General features: G+C 40.1%; 1 protein-coding gene and 1 non-coding gene across 2 annotated transcripts in view; one reads left to right on the forward strand and one right to left on the reverse strand.

Moving 5' to 3' along the window:
• SLC35D1 (solute carrier family 35 member D1) overlaps positions 1 to 16,330 on the forward strand; it is a 45,896-nt gene extending 29,566 nt beyond the window's left edge. The window contains exons 11-12 of the mRNA XM_020896162.2: positions 3,376 to 3,458; positions 11,605 to 16,330. Of these exons, the coding sequence (XP_020751821.1) occupies positions 3,376 to 3,458; positions 11,605 to 11,713 (192 nt within the window). The 3' untranslated portion in view covers positions 11,714 to 16,330. The remainder of the gene's footprint in view (positions 1 to 3,375; positions 3,459 to 11,604) is intronic.
• On the reverse strand, positions 10,913 to 11,024 carry LOC139035363 (small nucleolar RNA SNORA21). The gene has a single exon (XR_011488026.1). It is a non-coding gene; the product is annotated as a small nucleolar RNA SNORA21 (small nucleolar RNA).
• Positions 16,331 to 17,210: the final 880 nt, after the last annotated feature.

Consider the following 17,210-nt stretch of genomic DNA (forward strand, 5'->3'; position numbering starts at 1 on the left):
AAGCTAATCAAGGGAGTTTTCCTAAGCGTGAGCCAAGCCTTAAATGGCCCACTTTTAAAAGCTGTGTCTTATATTACCAGTGATGTCATTTCCTCCCGATCCATTTTATTTGAGGGAGGCTCATTTGTCTTCAGCTAGGAGAGCCACACTGCCTTGAATATTGAGCTGCAGTTAGCAGCTTGAAGCCTGAGGTGTCCCTCATCTGAATTTGTGATTCTAGTGCTTTAAGATCCAAGAGGCTGCAGCATCCCTGAATTCCAAAAGCATTAGTAAGGTAGGCTTGCTTTCTGAAAGAGCACAATAGAGAGAGGTAGGTCCTTGATCCCTGGGAGGAAACAGTACAGGTCCCCTCGGGACTTGACTTCTGGCGCCTCGGTTGTCAGTGGTGAGGGAAGGGGCTGCAGCGGAGAGTTCCTCCTGGTTGCTGTGTTCCCCTGTGCGCCCCCCATGGAGCTGTGTTCATAGACGCCAGACCTCATTTTAGAACTGGACTTGGGTTAAAGCCTCAGGAGGTCTGTGATGTCAAACATAGAATTGAAGCGTTTGGTGTGAATAGAATTCTAAATTAAGCTGTAACAACTGTATGACTTCTGTGAAAGCTAGAGGTAAGCATTTGAAGGCCAGAGCTGGCTGAGACCGTTTCAGCCCCAAATGACCTGTGCAGCCCTGCTTGGGTTTTGTAAAGTTAATGCTTCAAGAGCAAAGTAGCTGGCTTGCCTCTTCAGAATAAAAACAGCAGGAACACGAGACACAGGACAGTTGGTGCCTTGTTTTTAACCAAGAAGAAGGATGGTGTGGAAAGTTATTTAGCAAATAACTAAACCTAATTGCTTAGAATTTCTTAGTGTACATTCTTCATTGTCATCAGCGTGGGGTACAAATACAGTAGTGCTCTCATCAGCATTAAGTCCAGTGCATTTCTTTTGATATTTCCTCCTCTCCACAGAATCATATGAACTTAGTCCAAAGGGAACAGTTTTACTTCTAAACTCTAGAGGGAGAGGAAAAAAAACTGGAGTATTTGATTACAGTTAACCCTTGAACAAAGCAGGTTTCAACTGCTAGGGTCCATTATTATTGACCAGAGACATATTAATATGTTTTGTTACCCAAAAACTATTGACCAGAGACATTTCTGTATTCACTTAACATAACAAATTGCCAGCCATAGGCGTTAGTGTCTGCAAAAACCCCACAGTCAATAATGTATTAACATGCAGAATTTTTTCAGTAGTAAATTTTATAGTACTGTACCATCTGTGGTTGCTGAATCCACAGATGCCCAATCTCAGATAAGGAGGGCCATCCATAAGTTGGGCTTCCCTGGTACCTCCAGATGGTAAAGAATCTGCCTGCAATGCTGGAGACCCAGGTTGGATCCTTGGGTCGGGACAATCCCCTAGAGAAAGAAATGGTAACCCACTCCAGTGTTCTTGCCTGGAGAATCTCATGGACAGAGGAGCCTGGTGGACTACAGTCCATGTGGTTGCAAAGTCGGGCACAACTGAGCAACTGACATGCGCACACACACATCTATAAGTTATTCTCAGATTTTTCACTGCACCCCCAACCCCAGCTTTGTACAAGGGTCAGCTGGTTTATATTGCTGTTGCTTCTCACAGCTGCTATGGTATTGAAGGATGTCTTATACCTTCAGACAGATGGGAGTACCCTGATATTCTTGCTGGTTTGGAGTTGGGCCAGAGTGGAGCTTCTTTCATTAGCCTCCCAGCTACAACCTGTGTAGCTCAGTCACTGTTCCCCAGCAGGCTTTAAGCTGCCTTCTGTGCTTGAAGATCCTAACCCCCTAAACCCTTGGGTCAGCATTCCTTGTTTCTCTTAAGTGTGGTGGGAAAATTACTTAGGAGAACTTGTTAAACATGGAGGGTCCTAGGCCCACCTCAGATGTTTTGAATCAGAATCTCTAAAGTAGGGCATGGAAGTCATCAGGGTTTCTAGCTGAGTCTCTGGTAAACTAAAGGCTCAGAATTGCAGTCTTCGTTCTGAGCTACCAGCACAGACTCTTCTGTGCCTCCTGCTGAGTTCTGCTTCGGGGGCATGAGTGTGTCTTCTGATAGAGTATCTTGGTTAGGATGCTTTAATACATAGTTCTTCTAACTTCTGACTGATATTGAGCAAAAGATTGGGTTCTCTGTTCTTTCCTTTTCTGAAATTCCTTGGGCAGTTTATGCTAACTAATCTCTCTTTTTCCCTGAATTTCTGTATTCCAAGAGAGGTCCTCTTAACACATTTTCCCAAGTTGCCTACCAGCCTTGTTTATGGTTACATGGTATTTTTTTTTTTTTCCTCTCAAGTAATAAGAAAATTTGCTCTAAAGTGACTTTCTTTCTCTATATTTAGACCTGGAAGAGGCTGACATAATTTTGAATGCTCTCTCAAAGGGTACTACTCCACTATAAGAATAATTTTGAAGTTTATTTTTGGCCTTTTCAAAACACGACAGCACTTTACTTTCTGCTTTGTAGGCCTAATCTAAGAGAGCCCAGGTTCTAAAAATATTTGTGACATTTACTGTTTTGGCAGTTGTAATAGCACAGAAGGAGTCAGTGACTGAGGAATGGGAAAAAAAGCTTAGGGAGGAATTGAATAAGAGCTTAAACTTTGGAAATTTTTATTTTATCTTTGTGGTCTGAGGATAATTAAAAAGGAGTCAGAGGTTTTCACTGCTGTGGGCCCAGTTTGAGGCCTAGTTGAGGAACTAAGATCTCAGAAGCTGAAAAAGGAGTGAGATAAGCAGATGTTTACACCTGAGAGATTAAGGGGGTTGGGAGAGGTGATTTTAGGTGTGATGCTTTGAGATGACTTCCCTTGTGTTTTTTTAAGATACCAACAAAGAGTCCTCTAGAAATAGTCTTTGAGTTGGTAAATTCTCCATCATCCCCTTTTTCCCTTTCAAAAAAAAGGGAAGGATACTGGCCTGTAAGCAGATTTTCCTTCACTCTCCACTCACAAAGTCAGCTGCTACCTCTGGTGGGAGGAAAAAAACATTCCTTTTGAACTTGGCTAAATGTGTAGAAATACCCCTGGAGATAGCAGTGATTCTTTATTTAGATTTGTAATGTCAGCCCATATGACAAGAAAGGGGAAAGTTTGATGATCTTTTTAGTATTCCTCAGTATTGGTGAAAGCATTTAGCTTCTGGAGAGAGACCAGGAAGAGACTGATGTTATTGTTTGTTAGTTGATGTTCATGCTCATGCTACACTCATTTTAGGATCATTGGGTTTTTGTTAGTTTCTGTTTATTTGCTTTTGTAATTTAAGGATATATGTCTGGGTCATTGTGTGGAAGACTTTATTTGAATATTGAAAAAGTTCAAATCTGTGTAACAGTGTTTTGCCATTTTTCTTTTTAGAATATATTAATAACTTATATTGGAATGGTCTTTGGTGGAGATTATATTTTCACTTGGACAAACTTCATTGGCTTAAATATCAGGTAAGTAGAAATATTTAACTAACCACTTTGACAGATGGATTTAGATTGTCAAATAGTCACAGTTAGCTTGGACTATTTAATGGCAAGTTCATTCACTTGTTATTAAACAGACATTTGTGGAGTTCCTACAGTACATTATATAGTTAATGTCCTTTTGATAATGCTTTTTAAGAAAGGGAGAAAGTGGTTTCATATTTTATGCAGTTTTTGGGGAGTCTTTTTCTGGAAGTTGAACTCCTTTTGTTTAGCCTTGAAAGAATAATCTTTTATTTATTGTGCTAGATGTCAGTGCAGTGTTCTTAAGAAAATTCCAGGCTAAATACCAGCTCTCTTTATATTGCTTTATATGCATCTTACTTTGGACACATAACTCCATTTCTTTAGACTTCATTCATCTTTAACAATGATGAGGGTAACTTGCCTGAGAGAGCTTTTTCAGTTTGAGAATTTTGAATTTCATGATTTTAAATATTATTTATATGCTCTGAAACCCTCAAATTTTAAAGACCTCCATCCTGAACTTGGACTTGTACATCTAATTAGCTCACTTGACATCTCCAGCTGATATGTCCAAAACTGAACTCCTTGTATGTCCTCCAAAGTCTGTTCCACCCACAGCCTGAACATCTCAACTGGCGACACTCCATCCTTCTAGCCTCTCAATTCAGATGCCTTGGAGTTATCCTCAACTCTTCAACCTATACCCAACATCCAGTGTGTTAGCAAATTCGATTGGTTCTACCTTCAGAATACATCCAAAAAAGACCACTTTTCACCGTCTGCATTCCTTCCATCATTATGTCAGCCACCAACATCTTTTGCCTGGATTATTGCCTAGTCTTCTATACTTGCATCTCTGATTTGGCTCATCCCCACATCTCAGCCCTAGTCAGTTCTCAAGAGTAGACAGTGTATTCCTTGTCAGAGCTAAGGCAGAACATGTCACTCTTCTTTGTACTCCCCTCTCCATGTCCCAGTGTCCTGATAAGGCCCAACAAAGTCTGTCTCTCACTTGCCCTTCAATTTCAGCCCTTGCTTCCCTTCTCCTTCACTGTATTTCATCTACACAGGCCTCCTTGGTATTCTTTTCAAATACAGGGCATGCTGTCTCTTTAGGGTGTTTGGACAGAATATTTTCTTTACCTGGAACACTGTACTGCCAGGTACTAGAATGGCTGGTTCCCTTAGGCCTATATATTTTTGCTCAAATGTTACCTACTCATGGAAGTTTACCCTGACCACCTTATTTAAAATTGCAACCTGCTCTTCCTCTTCTGATACTCTGAGGCCCTCTTATTCTATATTTCTGTTTATGTTTATATATACTATGCATTTTCTATCTCCCCTGCTAAAATGTAAGTTCCATGAGGGTATAGATCTCTGCCTGTATTGTTCACTCATCTTTCCAAGCTCCTAGAATGAGTTCTGGTCGTTGCTTAATGTTTGTTTGATGAATTCTGTATGGATTGGTGATTAAAAAAAAAACCACTTTGAAAACTATAAAGGTCTTTAATGGTAGTATCTTTTTAATTTACAATAAATTATATAACTTCTCTTGAGCTCTTATATCTTTAAATGTAAACAAGTGAAAATGCCTATTCCACCTTTCTTATGAATCAGTGTATTAATACTAATGTTATTAATAAGATAATAATTCCTTATTTTCCCTTCCATGACATTTATTTGTCATTATTATTGTTTGTCTTTTTAGAGGAAAAATTATTTGTTATTTGTGGGGTTTGGATATGTTGGTCGGAGTTTGGATGTGTAAATATGCCTGAGGATTGCGTGTTCTGGAAGGAAGATGAGCAGTTGAGGCTCAGATCACGTTCACAGTTGCAGTTCTGATACTTAACACTTGGGTGATTTCGAAAGCGTTGTTTCTTTCTGAGCTTCAGTTTTCTTACATATTTCCATTAGAATCTATATCTTTAGAGTTGTTGGAATGAAATAATACAATGAATGAAGTACCTGATTCATTGCTTCATATTTATGCTTAGTAGATAATCAGTTTCTTTCATTAATAGTTGTGAGGAACGGCCAACTCTGAAAGGATCAACATGGTGAAGTAGTTCTGAGTTTGCATGTAGCCTAAGCTTCCTTCATTTCTAAAAACCTGGATTAAAGAGTCTTTATGATACATTATGGGCCTGATTCAGAAATGCCTTTTTTTTTTTTTTTGTATCTCCTTCAAGTAAGAACTTGATGGTTAAAATGAAGTAAGAGCTGCTGTTTGCATTTTCAGATATCTCTTATAGTATCTCTTATAGTATCTTATAAAGAAATAGTTTTTTTCCCCACATGCAGGCTATTTAAAAAAAAAAAAACTTTATTGCCTGAATATTTTGGAATGGTTCATGTGTCAGCCCAACATATGTCAAATCTAAAGTCTTGAAAGTTTCTTTTTGTGCTGAGTAGTGATTATAGTTCTGGTTAAACAGTACCGTTTGCTGGCAAGGTTAGTTGATAATGATGTCATTGGTACTCTTCCCTTATGTAGTATTTTTAATAATTTCTAATTGCCTTCACATTTTATTATAATAAATTTTATAGGCCATATCTCTTTAATCTCTGTTTCATTACAGGGTTAAGGAGAGTAAGTAGTATACTTATTTGCCAGTCAGCATTCAAATTATTTGCAGTTAGGATTATAGTCCAGATGACCTTGTGTTTCAAATACCATTTCTTTCCATTACAACTTGCGTTTCAGTGTCTGTAAAGGAAAGTATATGTTGCCTTTTTTTTTCTTTGACTTTTTCTCTTTAAAATAAAAATTATGGTTTGGGGTTTTTTTACATCTTACACTAGTTAGTGAGTGGACTCATGGATTGCGAACATTACTTTTTTTTTTTAATGTGAAAAACCAAACTTAGATTGGCTACTTAGTTGATTGGAAATGGTGTGAGTTCATCCTTGGCTGATTGCACTTTGAAAGAAATCACTAATAAAGAATTTTCTGATTATACTCCGATGAATCTAGCTTACCTTCATCCTGCTTGGGTTTTTTTTTTTTTTGCTGTTTCAGAAAAAGTTTAAATAGTCCCTTCTGATAGGATTCAATTCTAGGAAGCAAGAGGTTTGTATTGGTAGGTTCTCAGGCTCCAATTTGATTTTTTTTTTTTTTTCCTGTCCCCTAGTAGGGCTCTGTTAAGAGCCTGGCTGTCTCCAACTCCCCTAAGTGCCTTTTTCCAGTGGCCAATTACTGCGTGTTCACTCAAGCTCAAAGAAGCAGCAGAGCGAGTGGGGAATGAATAGTGAAGGGTGGTGACAATTAGAGTGTGCTTCTGTACTTTCACCAGAAGTTGGGCGCTGGCCTGTGGCTTTGGCCCAAGTAATGCAGGCTTTCCAGAGAATGACAGCAGCATCTCCATAACTGCTTAGGCTAGAATTCATAGAACTTTTGGAGTTTATTTTTATCTGTGATTCTTTTTTTTCCTTCTATTTAAAAAAATTAACATGATTTAAATACAGTGAAATCCCCTTCATTTCCTGTACAGTTCTGGGAGTTTTGATAAATGCATACAGTTATATAACTACCACCGCTACATTCAAGGTATAAAACAAGTGTAATACCTCTCATCTCCCTGTGTCCTTTTTCATTGAACCTCTCTCCCCTACAAAGATCTGTTTTGTATCTATATGATGTCCCAGATGTTGTATAGTGATACAAAATGTTATGCAGCTCTTCCTCTGACCTCTTTCACTTAACATATTGCTTGAGATTCCATGTTGCATTTGAGATTCTGTGGTATGCACGTATCAGTAGTTGGTACCTTTTTCCTCCTGCTGCTGACTGTCCATCCCTTAATGCTTAGTGGCTCAGTCATGTCTGACTCTGTGATGCTTTGAACTGTAGCCAGCCAGGCTCCTCTGTCTGTGGGGTTTTCCAGCCAAGAATACTGGAGTGGGTTGCCATTTCCTCTCCAGGGAATCTTCCCAACCCAGGAATAGAACCCGAGTCTCCTGTGTCTCCTGCATTGTAGGCAGATTCTTTACCTGCAGAGCTGTTGGGGAATTCCCTTTTACTGCTGAGTAGTATTCTGTTATGGAATTCCCAGATCAGAGGTTGAACCTGTGTCTCCTGCATTGGCAGGTGGATTCTTTACCATTGAATCACCTGGGAAGCCCTGAAGTTCTTTTATTATCGCTATTTCATAAATGAGGAGGCTGAAGCTTGGGAAGTTTCAGTCCAATGCATTCTGAAGACATACATTGGGCCTGTTTCTAGAGAGATGTGGTGCATTCACTCATAGCTCTGGCAAGGTCACACAGCTCATGTCGTTGAAGGATTTCAACCCTGGTAGGTTGAACTCGAGAGTCCAGGTTCTCACCCTTTAATGAATTATCATTCAGTATATGACTAATTAGTTGTAATATAGCCTAAGTGAATCATATGTAGCCATTGCCACTTTAGATTCTCAGCTCTCTGAGGGCAGAAATCACTTTTCTTATTTATAGTTGTGTCAGTACTTAATCAGTGCCTGGTCTGTAACAGGCATCCAACCAGTAATAATAATAACAACCAGATATCAGACGATTTTTTTTATGCTTAATCTTATCCTTGGCATTGCCTTAAGTATGCCATACTTAATTTAACAATTCTCTGAGATAGGTGCTGTGAGTATTTCATTTCATAGAGGGGCTGAGAAACTTGCCATGTATTATCCAGCTGGTGAAATAGTCAGTCCATGATTGCCTTCCAAGTTTACTTAACTGCAGTCCAGTAAAAGTGAATAGAGGAATAAATTAATTTTATTTTCATTTCCCTTCAGTATATGTCATCACACTGGTTACAAAACTCTTAAGTCAGCCTCCTTTTGTGTAACACACCCCATTTTACTGTACCTTCTGACATCAAACCAGAGTCTATATAGTCTCTGGGGTGGGCCGTGATGCAGCTCAGAGTCTGGCTCCAGAGCTGGGTCCTGAGGACTTTGGTCTAGCCACTTGTGCCTGGCTCCTGAGTCTCCTGTTCCTGCATTTGGGACTCCTTTACCTGTTTCCTTAAAGGGAGGTTTTGCTTCCTGGTTACAGACTTCTCCTGCATAATTCCATCCTAGCAGACTCTCAGAGTTCCAGGCTTCTCATGAAGTAAGGACATGAGCTCTTCTTAGTGGTTCTCTCATTTGGAGAGAGAGAAGGACATGTTTTGTATTATCAGTTGGTATTATCAGTGGGTTGCTGCCACTGTAACAGTTACCAGGCTTTTCATAGAGATAAATAACTAACCACTGGAATAACTTTGACTTCTAAAGGGATGTAGGGAGGTTAGCTGGCCCTTTGCGATATAATTCCTTACAGAAGAGCACTGAAATGGAATATAGCAGCAGATTTGTGTTCTGTTATGGGTACTGCCACTAGCTATGTATAGTTCACTTTTCATAACCTCAGTTTTCTTTTGCTCAGTTTTTAAGCTAGGGTTGTCCGTTTTAGTTTGGCCGCTAAACTTCTCTGATTGACCCTGGTCTTGAGGTCTAAAGTTATTTTGCAGGAGACTAATGACATTTGAAGGAACTTCTTCCAGGTGTGGGAAACATATATATTACCTTTTTAAAAGTTCTGACAGGAGTCCTCTACCTACATTTTAAGGTTTTTTTGTTTGTTTAAGAGACAGAAAAGAAAAAGGATAGAAGTAGGGGAGAAAACGATGGAAATGCTTGAGTAGTTTGGATTCAGCCCCGAGTTGGGGAAGAGTATTAGAGATATCAGGAAAGCAAAAAAACCCCTAAAACCTTGTTTCCAAATATGTGAGAGAAATGCCCCCTTTCCAAAAACACTGACATTAAATGGTAAGAATAGGTGGAAAGCAAGTTTTTAGCTTCATATTCTTCTATTTCTTTAGCTTTTCTCTGGTTGAGCCCTTAAAAAAAAAAAACTGTATTGTACATGAAGTCAGTCTTATCAGAATTCTGATCTAAAGAGAGCATCTACCTGACTCACATCAAGTAATAAAACAAATACTATCCTTATCAGTGCCATTGAGTTCCAAGGAAATCACAGCAAAATTTGGGAGCCTTTTATTTTTTTGTAAATTTACTCCTGTCTAAATTCCTAAAACTCCTCGGCAGATAGAATGGTTAACAAACATCCTGGTCAGACTTTTGTGACTGAGGTACTTCTATTTTTAAAGTATGTACACATGAGGGAACGATATTTAATGTCCTGTAGTAAATCATAACAAAAATAATATGAAAAAGAACGTGTGTATGTGTATATATATGAAATTGCACAACTTTGCTGTACACCAGAAACTAACATAACATTGTAAATCAACTGTACTTCAATAAAAACTAAATAAAGTATGTGCACAGACTGACACCTTGATATAGAAAGGACATAGATAGATATCTGTGAAGGCAACATAGGGAGTTAATATTTGTTGAGTGCCTAGTCCATGACAGTCACCTTTACAACATTGTTTTATTTAATCATCCCCGAGTTCACATGAAAACGAAATTGAGACTCAGAGGGGTGAAATAACTTGCCCAAGGTCACACAGCCACCATAGTAAGAAGCAGAGCTGAGACTCTAATCCTGATCTGACTGTAAAAATCTGCTGCATGATTTAGCCATGTGAGAGCACATGGGATAAGTGAGTAAAATAGTTCCACTTTGTTTTGAACATTTTCAGTCTCTTTGCTTACCTCCTGTCTTACCAATGGCTTGTCTTTATTCTCCTGTCTCCTTAAGGAGGTAACTGATTAGTATGCAAAGGCATAGACTAATTTTTACCTTAAGGGAATTTGTAATCTAGTTGGGAAGGTTCATTTATTCCTAAACACACATATGATAGGTAACTTTGAATACATTCCCTCAAAAGAGCTTTCAGGAGGCTGTGTAGCCCAGGTGGGCTTGAGGTCCCCAAAATAATCGCTGTCCCAGAAGAGTGAACCCTCCTGGAGGTAAGGTGTGGTAGACACGTGTGAGGGGTGGCAGCAGCCAGCTCAGAGGCCAAGGGCTCAGACGATGTAGATTCTCCACTGTTCATTTGATTCTGGTTGGAGAGAAACCAGCTTTGAGTCTCCCCAGGGTCTGCATGTTTTGTTTCTTGTGTGTGTGCATGTGTGCTCAGTCATGTCTGACTCTTTGCAACCCCGTGGACTGCAGTCTGCCAGGCTCCTCTGTCCATGGAATTTTCCAGGCAAGATTAGCTGGAGTGGGTTGCCATTTCCAGGGGATCTTCCTGACCCAGGGATCAAACCTGCTTCTCTTGCATTTCCTGCATTGACAGGAGATTCCTTGACAATCTGCGTTGAGAAGGCGGATTCCTCCCATTGCGCCACCTATGAAGCCTGTTTTCTTACTTAATTGGGATGTTTTTTTCTTATTAAAAAGTATTTCTGTCTCGAGTGATTATTTTTGAAAATGTAGAAAATACAAGTAGAAATCACCTATAATCTCAGTCTAGATGTAACTATCATTAATATTCTTTTTTTTTTCTTTTTTTTTTTTCACCTTGTCACACCACCGATTGAAGCAAAACAACACAACATGCTGCCGCTTCACCCAAAAGCGGTGTTTTCACTCTGCCCTTTCTTGACGGCTATCATTAATATTCTTATTTTGTCCCTTCCAGACTTTATTCTGATACATTAATGTACATATTCATGTTCATTTAAATAAAATGGGGTTGGAGAATGCTGAACTATTTTTTCATTTTAAAGGTCATGGCCAGCTCTTTATTTTCTGTCATTTGAATGAATGCCTTATATTCTATTGTATGAATTTATATAATACTCTTATGAGACACTTATCCTTCAGCTAATTTTCTGCAGTTAAAGATTTTGTGATAAATGCTTTGTCAATAAGTCTAAGAAGATGTATACAGTCCACCCATGAAATAGATTGCTAGGTCAGAGGATAAGCAGAATTCTGAGGTTTTTACTTCAACAAATTGTCATGAAGAAAGACTGTATAAAATTGGCCCTCCTGCTGACAAGTACATGCAAACATTTGTTTTTCCAAAGCATCAACGACAGTGGATAGTACCATGATGAGGGAATGTCTCTAGTTTGGTAAATGAAAATGCTGTATGTTTTCATTTTACTTGGTGGGGATTTGGAAAGGTAGCTCCAGCCCTCACTCCAGGTTGCCTTCTGTTTGCCATTCCTTCCTTCCTCCCTGATGGTGGTTTTCTGTTTTGCAGCATTGCTGGGAGCCTGGTGTATTCCTACATCACCTTCTCTGAAGAGCAGCTGAGCAAACAATCAGAGGCCAGTAGCAAGCTGGACGTTAAGGGGAAAGGAGCAGTATGACAAGGGTTGCATCAACTGCATTGGCCCAAGTTTTCGATCAGATGGGAACACTGGGAGTTCTTACACAGATACTGAGGTGTTTTGATCATGGAGAAAATACCATTCCTTTGCACTTGTACAATCTGAGGATTGATTGCTGCCTTTTAAAATTTTATGAGAGACAGTTATAATTGACTCTTTTAAATATGCCATTAGAATTAATTTATATCAGACTGGAAAATGTACTTGGCTTTTTAATTTATTTTTCTTTTATGCCGACAGTGAAACATCCACGTTTTGAAAATATTTTATTCCATAGTTTAATATCCAGGTGTCCCTGAGAGCCACGTATCTAAAGTGTTCCGTCAGAAGCCTCACTGTTTATGTCGTTGCTAAGTCTGGAGGCGGTTTGGCCTTGCTTCTGCTGGAAATGCAGCTGAGGATCTGAAGTTACTCTTTGAATTTTCTTTCCTAACGATTGCCTTTTCTTCATGAGGCTATCATCACTGCTTTGGCCAAAGAGAACATCTTTGGCACTAAAAAAATGTATGTGGCTTCAAAATGTATTGGTTTCTACATTGGCTTTCCTGAGAGCTCATGGGGTGAGCAAGGTGCGTTCCTTGAAAATATTCTATTCCCTCTATGTTGTGTAGGATGAGGAAAATGAAGGGGTGAAGGAAGTAGACCTTTAACTCATTTTATTCATCTGTCAGAGTCATTCATTCAGCTAAAATGTATCATGCATGTAATACGTGCCAGGCATTGTGCTGAGTGCTGGGGGTGGAGAGATGTTCTTGGAGGTAGTTGCTTGATCTCGCTCCTGCTGTAGTGACCAAGGGTAAGACTGAGAACTTAGCTCCATGGACTTATTCAGAAGATGTCGTGACTGTGAACAAGTCTTAGAGGTTTTTCTCAGCTCTCAGAAACTGCAAATCTGTATGCGGGGTTCGAAGCACCAACTCCACAGCAATGTGAAACCAAATGCTGCAGGGTACATCAAATGATGGCATGTGAACCCTGCCATCATAAACCATGAGCTCAGCTGTTCTTACCCAGGTAACAGTGGCGTGGGGAACATGACCTCCATCTCTTTCCCCTTGCTTCCCGCCTCTGGGTTTGGTTGTTACTCTTTTTACTCCTGCTTGAATCATTATGACTAGTCTTACATTTCTGAATGTATGATTTGAGGGGAAAGGCTGGTAAGTTTCTGTATGGTCGGGGCTTGGACTGTGTTGCTGGCACTGTCAGCGTTAGAGCCATCACCTTCCCTCCTCTTCCTTCAATCACTTGAGCATACCTCTTTCCTTTGGACACTCCCACCACATCCCACGTTAATGAGCAGGCCCGCTTCTCTCAGGGTCAGTGCTGCATCCTGGGAGAGCAGCCGTGGATGGGTCTCGCCTGAATTGCGTCTTTGGGCAGGTCGGGTGTTAACTCAGACAGAGCAGTGTGACTTGGCTTAGAGGCATCCACTGACTTTGGAGATAAACGCTTGCTCAGGCCAGCTGTGCAGTCCGTGTGCAGGAGGCTGGCTACCTTTGCATTGGTGTACATGCTGGCTTTCATTTCATTAGGTTTGCAATCTGCTGGCCTTCGTTGACCTAAACAGCTAGTATTCTGGTGTCTCAACAGGGAACCTGGACGGTTTTGATTTCTTCCTATTTTTGAAAAAGAGTTATTTTGAGGTCCTTTTCATATTCCTATCTTTCCCTTATTTTTGGTTTGTCAAAGCCTAGCCAGTGGTGCTGGGCCCCTAGAATTAGCCTCATAGCCAACTCTCAAGTTAGTAAGTCCATGTAGGGGTCCTGAGACTCACTGTCCCCTAATATCTGAGCTGAGAAAATTTAAGTGGGAAAATAGGATATTATCTTGTGCAAGATGTCATTGTATCCCTGTTTTATCGATAAGAAAGCAAGACTCGGAGAAAGATGACTCGCTAATAAGTCAGAATTCCTGTTTTTTTCCACTGAACTGTGCTGCCATTGATAACCCCCGCTTCTCCTCTGAGGAAGTGAGGGAGTAGGGGTGTCAGCTGAGCTAGCCTGAGCTCTTTTGAGGAGGTGAGTGATTGATGGAATTTAGAATCAGCAAGGAATAGGCTTTGTGCATCAGGGAAGGTGATGGGCACTCTGCGTGCGTGAGCTTCTGTCTTACTCCAGGCTGGCCATGGATGACACGCACTTCTGCCCATGAATTTTGCTGCCCCTGCCCACTTTTGCCCGGGGACAAAGGAAGGGCATTTTTGGAGCTAATTATGGTAGTTCTGTTCCTTCTTCTTTGAGCTACTGGGAGGAGGGAACTTTGACATTAGAAATAGTTTGTGTGCATTTAGAGGTGCACACAAGACCCCCCCACCCTGTCCCCCCACCTCACGAAGTGTTGAACTGCCTCTTAGAGAGTCAGTTTCCTTGAAGAAGTGTCTCCAGTTCTTATTTGAGAAAATCGTGCTTAGTTATAACTTCACTAGATGCACATGAGCTTAGGGCCTGTGGCCTGTACTAAGCTTTCTGACTGATCAGAAGCAGTAGAGCAGCTTCAGGCTTTCTGCCCTGTTCATGTTGGTTGTTGGATTCCCCTTCACCTGCCACCAACATCTTAAGAGCAAGAAGCCTGGGGAAGTTGGAGATTCAATAGACTGACCCACCATTTTTGTAGTTTCTTTTCAGTTATGTGCAGGCTTGGTTATGACACATGAAGAGATGTACCTGGTATTCCAGCGTCTTACAAGGCAAAAGTTCTTATATCTGTTAACTAAACTACTTCCTGGGAGAAAAAGAGGCAGTATATAATTAAATCCTGAATTTGCCTTTGGAGACAGATGAGCTGTGGTGAGGAAGTTGAAAACACATTTGTGACTAGTGGCTCCTTTTTTTGAGTTAATGACAGCAATGCCCTCTTTGACCAGTCTGTTTTTAAGGCAGTGCCAGATTGATTTGAATAATCTGATTGGTCAGGCTACACGTTGCCAGCATGTCAGGTGATTTTTAATTCCTTTATGTGACTGTTGACTTTAGGGGTCAGTCATTTGTAGGATCCAGCTTGCATGTAGGTTAAGAAAGAGAAGTACGTTTTGCATTTGTTGTTCGTAGTTCTTATTCTATCAGCCATGCATGAAAAGTTCACAGCCGTAACGCTGATATAGGATCTTCATGGAGAGAAGAGTCGAGTTTCACTTTTGACTACTTTGGAGTAGTACCCAGGATTTTGGGCAGGCCTCCCTTTATTTTGGTTGTTATGGCATCTTTCAGTAAGCAAAAATTGACTATCTTATGCCAGGCATTATGCGAAGCTCTGCAGCAGCTCAGGTGAAGAGGACATGGTTCTCATTCTCATTCTCATAAGGAATGAATAATTCTTTAGCCAAATCCTGATTGAAAGAAGCAGATGAAAGGAATCAGCGATTTATGAGTAGAAGCTGTCTGCACAGTTTCAGCACTGGTGATTAGGGGTGTCCCACCCATGGAGTTGACTGAAGCACTTTTTTAATCTAAGAGGACTTATACTAGTCCTCCAGCTCTGAGATGAGAGCCAGGCCATTTGAATTCTGTGACTACCCAGGTCCCTCTGCTCCCTCCTGCATGTATTCTTGCTTCCACATAGCTATGTACTACTGGTTCCTCCCTATGAACAAGGCTGTAAGTGATTTTTCTCTCCCTGAGGGAAAAATAATAATCTTCAAAATAAATAAGATAAGGGATGCAAACTCCTCAGCACAATGCCTTGTGCATATTAGGCACTCAGCAAATGTTACTGTCACGATTTCAGGGTTAGACTGTAGGCCAAGATTAAGAGTCTTAATTTGTGCTCCTTAAATGCTAGAGGCCTGGGCAATGTATTTCTTTTTGAATGTGACCCTGTAATTTGGTTGCTTCTAGAATGGTTAAAGAAGAGTTTCTGCTCACGGTCAACTTTTTAAAATATCTAGTGGGTATAGTTGGGCTATTGTATGATGCAGGTGATTCTACCTTTACAAAAGATTCTATTCTTTAAAAAAGAAAAGAGAAATGACTCTCATATTTTGGTAAATTTAAAAAAAAATTTAGTATCTATCTCAGAGAAAAATAATTACACTTCAGAATGGTGATTGTGTTAAAACTGCCCCAGTTTGCTACCTTAAGGTAGCTCCTGTGTAGGTTGGACTTTATTTCTTCTCATCTCTGAATTAAATGCATTGGCTTCATGCTGCCTCTGCCTCCAGGCTCTTGTCAGTTGTTGGTATCTGTGAACCTCTGGCACCATCGCTGTTTTCTAAGCCTACCTTCTAGTTCTTACTGTTAGGATGCTACTTCATCATGGTATGAGGAGATATTTTATGATGGGCTTTTTTTAAACTTCCTTTTTTGAAAATACTTTTTAAAAAGAAATCTACTGGTTAGATTTTTTTTGTCTCACAAAGATGTTTTTAGAGATTATTTTGTTCATAAGCATTTCTTTCTCATGGTGATAATCAACTGATTTTTGTCTACAAATGTTGGCCTGTCACAATATTTTTTCAATATAGATTCTATTTACCAAATGACCATTTTAGTGTTTTTAAAAGGTACTGAGGGTTGAGATATATAAATCAGGTGACAAAAATATGAAAATTATGTGCCTAAATATTTTTGTAAAGGTGTCAAATAAATACTTTTTCTTCAACCCATGTATTAAAATTTCTTTCTAAGTGCCTGCAGAAACGGTCAAGAGCTGTAAGTCTGCTTGAATTTAAGAGGATGGCATCCCAGTTAATAGAGAAAATACTGTTTGTCAATGTGATATTATGATTTATAATAAGAAATATGTATTTGGTCTTTGTCCTTATTCCTGGCACACAGCTCCTAAAACCCGTGTAATTTTCTATATAAGAGCTACAGGGAAATCTTTTATTAGAGTATGTAGTTTTGTTTCCAGTTCATGAAATAGCTCCAGAGCCATAAAGGTGAAAAGGGTGTCTTTGTTAGCATCTTTCAACCATTCCTAAGGTATGTTAATGAGATGGCTTTTGGAAACTCCCTCTGGCTGGGAGCAGGTTGCCAGGGTAACCGACTGAGAGCTTCCTGTTGGAACTTTCAGCCTCCATACATCTGCTCTCTCCAAGAGAAGAAAGTTCAGGGAAGAGGAGCGGGAGGTTAAATCTCTGGCCGTTGATCTAGTCAGTCATGTCAATGAAGCCTACATAAAAGTCCATGAACTATGGATCTGGATAGCTTCCAAGTTACTGAGCATGCTTAGGTGTTGGGAGGGTGGTGCTCCTGGAACAGTGCGCAAGCTCGGCACCGCGCCCCACACTCCTTGCCCTCTGCGTCTCTTTTATCTGCTGTTCCTGAGTTACACGTTTTTGTAATAAGCCAGTAGTTTAGTAAGTAAACTGTTTTTCTGAGTTCTGTGAGCCACTCCCACAAATTAATGGAACCCAAGAAGAGTGTGATTTATAGCGGTTTGGTCAGAAGCACAGGTGGCAATCTGGATTTGTGATTTGTGTTGGAAATGGGTTGAAGGAATAGTCTTGTGGGACTCAACCTTTCGCTGCAGGATCTGA

Source organism: Odocoileus virginianus, chromosome 5 (assembly GCF_023699985.2).
Source record: "Odocoileus virginianus isolate 20LAN1187 ecotype Illinois chromosome 5, Ovbor_1.2, whole genome shotgun sequence".
Classification (NCBI taxonomy): Eukaryota; Metazoa; Chordata; class Mammalia; order Artiodactyla; family Cervidae; genus Odocoileus; species Odocoileus virginianus.